This window comes from Streptopelia decaocto, assembly GCF_964273445.1.
Source record: "Streptopelia decaocto genome assembly, contig: HAP1_SCAFFOLD_30, whole genome shotgun sequence".
Classification (NCBI taxonomy): Eukaryota; Metazoa; Chordata; class Aves; order Columbiformes; family Columbidae; genus Streptopelia; species Streptopelia decaocto.
The window spans coordinates 101227-108764 of NW_028116159.1; the positions used below are offsets into that span (position 1 = coordinate 101227).

At 56.4% G+C, this 7538-nt stretch overlaps 1 protein-coding gene across 1 annotated transcript; it reads left to right on the plus strand.

Moving 5' to 3' along the window:
- Positions 1-461: 461 nt before the first annotated feature.
- Positions 462-4911, plus strand: LOC309452333 (tRNA-dihydrouridine(47) synthase [NAD(P)(+)]-like; the record flags this gene model as incomplete). The annotated part of the gene is made up of 11 exons (XM_082076974.1): positions 462-1088; positions 1686-1727; positions 1822-1974; positions 2073-2189; positions 2378-2443; positions 2519-2629; positions 3002-3098; positions 3341-3416; positions 3709-3897; positions 3983-4111; positions 4746-4911. The coding sequence occupies 11 exons, from the start codon at positions 462-464 to the stop codon at positions 4816-4818; spliced, it is 1680 nt and encodes a 559-aa protein (XP_081933100.1). The 3' UTR covers positions 4819-4911.
- Between the last annotated feature and the right edge of the window lie 2627 nt (positions 4912-7538).

Below are 7538 nucleotides of genomic sequence, written 5' to 3' on the forward strand. Positions count from 1 at the left end.
TCAAAGCTCATCGAGTGCAACCTCGTGCCATGAGCAGGAACGTCCTCACCCTGATCGGGTTGCTCAGGGCCCTGTCCAGCCTGGCCTGGGGTGTCTCCAGGGATGGTTCATCCACCACCTCTCTGGGTACCTGGGCCAGGCTCTCACCACCCTCAGGGCCAACGATTTTTGCCTCATGTCTGGGCTGGGGAACACGCCCTGTTCTCCCCTTTGTTTGCACTGGCCCTGGACATCCCCTTCCCCCCGTCCACAGCAGAAACCTGCACTACGTACATGGCAAAGACGGACACACTCAGCAGACGTGTCCACAGGGAGACCAGGGCACCTGCCCCACGGCAAGCGAGGCTGAAGACCATCCCTGGGCAAAAAAAAACAGAGACAAGTCAGGCCTGTTTCTTGAGGTCTCCTCTCCAGGAGTTCACCCCCTTTGTCTCTATTTCTCATATATCTCCAACCCTGGCATGACTGGGTGCGGAAGCAGAGAGCAGAAGTCTCACCCTGCTCTTTATCATTTTAAGGGCTGTGCAGAGAAGTGCTACTTAGGCGCACGGTGCCACTTCCTCCACGATGTCGGCGAGTACATGGCCGCAAAGCGGGGCGACCTGGGCCGCAGCTGCGTGCTCTTCCAAACCTTCGGCAAGTGCGTTTACGGTGTCACCTGCCGCTTTGCCCAGTCCCACCTCGGAGCCGGCTACCAGAACATCGTCAACTCAGACCTGGCCAAGCAGCGGGAAGGGAAGACGCCGGTGAGGAACAACCTCTCCAAGGACCTCCAGCACCCGCTGTGCGAGAAGAAGTTTAACTTCAAGAAGGCCGATGAGTATCTCTGTGATCTGGCCAAGCCCCATGGCGACAGTGGGAAGGGCGGCAAAGCCACCGGGTGCTCTGCAGAGGACCAAGACGTGCCCAACTGCACAACAGCCCAGGAGGGCCTGGGAGATGGCCCCGAATGTCCTGTGCGACCAGAGCAGGGAGAAGATCCCAAACCAGATGCCTGGCAGAGTGGCGAGGAGCCTTCCTCCATCAAAACAGCCGGCCCGGTGACAGATGAAGATCTTATAAAGCTGCGGGCATGCGAGAAGAAGAAGGTGAGTTTGGTTGAGGGCTGCCGTCTCTTGTCAAGTGGCTGAGATTGTGCTTGGGAAGACAGGAGGGAGCTCTGGGCTGGGTGAGAGGCAGAGGACAGAGCTGCCTGGGGACCGTGTTACTGTTGTGAGGAGCGGGATGTGGGAAGGTGAGCTCTTGGGGTCGTGGTGGTGTCCTTGGAGGGGGAGAAGCAGGAGAAGCTGCGGCTCCTTGCACGTGGAGGAGCTGAGCTGTTGGTGAGGGTGGAAACGAGCTGCTGGAAGAGTCGAGGCTGGGGCTGGTTGGTTTGTACTGCACGATGCCCTCCACTCCTCCTTGTCACCTCCCGCCTCTCCTCCTCGTCACCTCTGTCCTTGCACCCGTTAGCCAGTCTTGCATCCCTCGGTCTGTAACTGCTTTGAGTTTTCTCCAAGCCGAGAAGTGAAAACAGCTGGAGCGGTTCAGTTTCTGGTTCTTTCATCCAAACAATACATTCTCAGGGAATAGCTGAGGTTCCTGAACAAAACCAGAGATCTTCTGGTTTTCCCACTGAGTTATTCCCATGGCAAGTGATAAACTTGCTGACTGGAATATCTTCCTCCATCCCTCTTGTTTCTCAGCTGGAAATCCAAGGCAAGCTCTACTTGGCTCCACTCACCACAGTGAGTAGATCATTCTCTCCTTTTGTCAAATGTTGCTGTTCCACATTTGGAGTAGGGCAGATCTGAAGAACCACGTCTCTGCTGTCTCTCCCAGTGTGGTAACCTCCCTTTCCGAAGGATCTGCAAGCGCTTTGGGGTGGATGTCACCTGCGGAGAGATGGCTGTGTGCACCAACCTGCTCCAGGGCCAGTCCTCCGAGTGGGCTCTCCTCAAATGCCATCACACCGAAGATATTTTTGGGGTGCAGGTGAGTGCTGTCACCTTGATAACCTAAAAAAATGATAACTCGCTTCTGAAGAGAAAAGCTGCTTCTTGAACTCAGGCAACTTGTCCCCGCCTAGGTAGCTGGAAGGGGCGTTTCCAGACACAATGACCAAATGTGCAGAGCTCCTGATCCAGACAATTAAAGTAGACTTTGTAGACATCAACGTGGGGTGTCCCATTGACCTGGTCTACAAGAAGGTAAGATGTTCTCTAGCACGTTTTGTGAGTCCTGTTGCTCCAAGTCTTGAGATGCTCCAAAAGTCTTGAGATGCTCCAAGTCTCAGCTGCATCCCCTGAGCAGAGAGCTGCTGTGGAGCAGCTCCAAGCAGCATCTTCACTATGCGAGGAGGCAGAAAATCTTGACTCTCCCGCTTTTTGTCCCCCAGGGAGGAGGCTGCGCCCTGATGACTCAGACCAACAAGTTTGAACAGATCGTCCGAGGGATGAACTCGGTGAATCGGCGCATCTGCCGGCAGCGGGGGATGAGCTGATGGAGCCGACTCCTGCCACACCCTCCATTTCTGCAGGTGCCGGACGTCCCGCTGACTGTGAAAATATGGACGGGGATGCAAGAGAAGATGAACGTGGCTCACAAAATAATCCCCAAGATCCGTGAGTGGGGAGCCTCCATGGTCACGGTACAGGGATCATTGGCCGGCGTCCGGGGAACTCTGCGCAACACGGGGGTGACTTTACCACTCCCCGCAGCCCAGTGGCTCTTTTAAACACCCTTGCCAAGCTGCGTATGAGGTTTTAGTGTTTTCTGCTCATGACTGTGAAAAATTCAGGTGCGGGGAGTGTTTTCGTGGGTGCTTCTGAGCTTTGCGTGCATGACAAAGGGAGATGGTCCCTGCGGTGCTCTGGGAGGGAGCTTTCAGCCCAATAAACCTCATTCCAGAGGGATCCTTGACCCCTGCCCGTGTCATTTCCTTTGCTGAAGCCCGTTATTTCCAGTCTGCTCTGCCTCCTCCGGGCGTTTTTTGGGGTCTCACTGCAGGTTACTTCGGCAGCTCCACGGCCGGTCCCGGGAGCAGCGCTACACGAGGGGCGCGGACTGGGACTACATAGCAGAGTGTGCCAGAAGAGCCAGCCCCATGCCTCTCTTGGGTAGGTGTTTTGTTTTGTCACGTGGAGTGGAAGTGCTACGTGTTGAATTGAGGAGGATTAGCCTGAAGGAGGTGGAGTGTCAGCAACATCCCTGGGGCCTCAGAACATGAGCTGCGGGGCCTCTTTGGCCAATCTGGCTCTTGGACCCCGTGTCCTTTGTGAATTTTCTCCCATGCCTGGATTCGCTCAGCTTGACTTGCCCTCTGTATCGCTCTGACCTCTGGCTTCTCCCTTCTGGACAGGAAACGGTGATATTTTGTCTTATGAAGATTCTAATCGAGCCCTGCAGATGGGCGTTTTGGGAATCATGATCGCAAGGCAAGTGCTTGTGTTCCCCCCTGGCTTCTGAGCTCCATCGGTGCAAGAGTAAAATGGGAATTAAATACCTGAACAGACTCGAAACACCAGAAGTTTCTTCTTGGCGAAACTACTCTTTGAAAGTTGGTAAAATCACTTTGCATCTGTGGGAACGTCCAGCAACGTCCTGTTGAAATTGAGATAAAAATTCAAGCGGCACTGGCTGCCAGGTGAGTGCTGGAAAGCCTCTTAGATTAGTTGGCATGTTCAGAAGCATCAGTGAGGGAAATAACAATGCACTTCTTTGCTGCAGAGGGGCGCTCATCAAACCGTGGCTTTTCACTGAAATTAAGGAGCAGCGCCACTGGGATATCTCTTCCAGTGAGAGATTTGGGATCCTCAGGGACTTCACCAGCTACAGCCTCGAGCATTGGGGCTCGGACACGCAGGGGGTGGAGAAGACGAGGAAGTTCCTGCTGGAATGGCTCTCGTTCCTCTGCAGGTAACTCTGCCGGCCGGGGATGCTCAGCACAGCGAACCTGCGTTGTCCGAGCCACCGCACCCACCGCTGTTGCGTTTCACTGCAGGTACATCCCAGTCGGCTTATTAGAACACCTACCTCAGAAAATTAACGAGCGACCGCCTTACTACATGGGGAGAGACTATCTGGAGACGCTGATGGCAAGCCAGAATGTGGATGATTGGATTAAAATAAGGTAGGAAAGCGCTGAATTTCAGTAAAATCGGTGGGAAGGGACAAGGCAGAGCACAAAGTCACCTTATGGAAAATTTTAGTTGAACCAGCATCCAGGAAATATGTTAAACCACCTGAACTCTAAAGAAAAGTACTGTGCACTGAAAATACAGTGTGAAATAGTTCAAGTCTTAAGCGAGGCCAAATGTGATCGCGCTAGCGCTGACTTCCATCATTTTGGGACCTGACCTTAATGCGGTTTGGCACGAGCAGGGTTCTGGCTGCGCACACGCACAGCGAGAGGTTGGGAGCAGCTTTTCGGAGGCTTGTGTTGGTTTTTGGCAAGTCCTGGCCAGCGGTGACGCCGCGTTCAGGTCACCAAACCCGGCACCGACCCTGGGGACTCCCCGGCGAGAAGGACGTTGCCCTTACCTGGTGGTCTCGTCCCTCCGGGGCTGTGGTTTGGGGCTGAAGCTCAGCACTGTGGGTGCTTTTGTGCAGCAGCCTTCATTTTTAGGGAAATTAAAGTCTTGATTTGAGACAGCTGAGTGTAGTCACCATCGCTATAGAGCCACGGGGCCATAAAACAACTGTGTATGGTGCACTGAACACAAACCTTTCCTTATTTTTTTGTTTTATTCTTCTCTTTCTTCCAGTGAGATGCTTCTGGGCCCTGTACCTACCAGCTTCACCTTCCTGCCCAAACACAAGGCCAATTCCTACAGATAGGGCTGAGGAGCCCTTTCCCGTGGCTGCGAGTCGAGCGGAGGCGTCGAGGGGCGGGTTGGCTCCAAAATGAAATAAAGGTTGATGTTTTTAGAAGCCCGGTTGTCTTCACGCCCCCAATGAGAGTCCTTGCCACGAGTCCCGCAGCAGATGGGCTCAGCCAGCCTCGCGGCCAGCGGTGCCTCGCTAGTAGAGAACAGTGCGATTAATTAACAGCATACGGGCCACTGCAGAGCTCTGGCCTCCAGTTCGCAGCAGGAGTTGTCCCGGCTCACATAGCGGGAGCAAAAGCCCTCTTGTTCCTCCCAGGATGTCCTTGGTGGTGCCAAATGGTCCATGTACGATGTACTGACCCGATCCCCGGGGTCCTGCAGAGCACAAATAGTCCCAGCACCTTAACAGATGTGCAGCATCTATCCCGTTTTTTGAGGAGCACACAGTGGTGGGTTCCGTCTCCTCCCAAGTGTCACCCACCTGGGAAAGCTCAGCCCCTCTGAGGGGTATCCAGGGCTGCTCGGGTTTCCTGATCAGGGGACTGCTGGAGTGAGGTCTGGGCAACACCCCCTCGTGTCCCTGAGGTCACTTTTTCTTGTCTCTGCATCACTCCAGCGCACAGAAGAACAGCCAATGGTCACAAACGTGTTCACTATCACTCCAGCGCACAGAAACACAGGCAATGGTCACAAATGCATTCACTGTGTGACACAAGGTGCAGCTTGGTCCCCACACACAGCTCAGCTGCATCGACTTGTTCCTTTTCCCCAGAAAAATAATATTTAAAGCAAAAAGCATTTGTACCCACCACCCGCCCACCCCCCTGAACCCTTTCCCTGCCCAGGAGGAGCTGGGGAGGCTCTTGGGCTGGGGCGGGACACTGGGAGCCCCAACATTCCTTCCTGGGACACCCCAAAGAGTCCTTAGTTACCAACGGTCAGAGCGACCACGATGTTCCCGGCGAACGGTTCCTGGGTCCACCCGGTCCTGCGGCTGCTACAGCCATTCATGCTCCCCCAAAACTTCTTTCCCCCAGGTAGGAATCCACCCCGACCCCTGCAGCCCAAGACTCTCATGGGGGCAAGAGCGGAGGCGAGCGCCGGCCATGGCTCCTGTCTCTCTTGCAGGCTCAGCCCCACTGTGCCCACCGAGCGTGCAGCAGCAGCCCATCCCTGCAGCCTGGGCGCCCCCCCAGGCCCCACCAGCAGGTACGGCACCCCTGGCACCCCGTCTGCTCGGACACCCCGGCACCTTCGGCCCCTTCGCCATCCCCGACCCCGGGCACTCCCAGCACCCACCACCCCTGTCCCCAGCACAGGGGTTCAGCCAGCGCGGCCAAGCGGCCCTGCCCTGGGTCATATGTGCTCAGAAAATCCCGTTTTCTGAGCATTTCCCCAGTACCCGGGGCCATCTCTCCCATTTCCCCTCCCAGAACCGAGTCTCCTCCCACTTTGCAGCCCCATTCCCTGCACAGAGTCTCACCCCATGGGGATGTCCCGGCCACTAGCAGACCCAGGGGACATTGGTGATGGGGACCAGCCCATGACAACTCCCTTTCCCCCTCACAGGGCTGCTGAGGGCACCATGTGGGTGCTGCTTTGACCCCCGTGTTTTCCGTGTACAATGGTATAACCACCAGGGCACAGCGGTGGCCGCAGCCACTCCAGTGCTGCCAACTCCCATCCAGAACCTTGAGATGCAATTCGCACAACTGAGCATCTCCAGCATGGCCACCGCTGCAGGGACACCCCCGGGCCACCATGTCCTCCCCAGCTGCTCGGCTGCCCGCAACAACAAAGCCCCTGCAGACCCCACAAGCCACCTTGCAGTCCCCAAGAAGATCCTTCAACAAGATGCCCTGAAGCACAGTGTCCCCAAGCCTGATGAGCCCGGTGTCACCATGGCCACCGTGCCCCAGCGGGACTTCAGCTCACTGGCACTGCCAAAGGACCTGCTAACGCCCAACGAGCAGCAGGGGCGCAAAAGGAGCCACGAGCGGGGGCAGAGCCCCGAGCCCCCCAGCAAGCACAGCACAGCGATGGAGCTGCTGCAGTCCCAGGCTGCCTCAGCAGAGCAGCGAGGCCGCAAATGGAGCCACGAACAGGGGGAAAACCCCGAGTCTGAGCCCCCCAGCAAGCACAGGGCGGTGGTAGCAGGGGAGGATTAGACCAAGGTTAGGGGGCGCGGGGGGTGGAGGGGTTAGGGAGGACACAACGCTGCATTAGGGAGGGGGCTGGACGGGTTAGGGAGGACGGGATGCTGCATTAGGGAGAAGGGCTGGAGGGGTTTGGGAGGACAGGATACTGCATTAGGGGGGGAGGGGGGCTGGAGTGGCTTTCATGGGACCTTTTTTCTTTTTCACTTTCCATTAAATGCTGTTTTTCCGGATCTGTTTTATGCCTGGGTGGGGTGGGGTGAAGGGGCACTGGGAACCACAGACCCGGCTCCACCTCCCTGCTGCAGCAAAATAACCCCAAATCACCCCCAGAATGGCGAGGGAGGCACTGCAGGGCAGGGACCCTCCTGCCCTCGTCTGGCTGCACCTTGGGCAGCTGTTTTTCCCCTCCCTGGTCCTGCAACCAACCAACCAATCACTACACTGGCCAGAAATTGCCTGGAAATCTCATCTCCCTTTATTGCTCATTTCCCACCCCAGCTCCACAACCTGGGGCCCATGGAGCACCCGGCGACCCCAGCTCCGCGGGTCCGGCCGGCAGCAGGTGCATTGA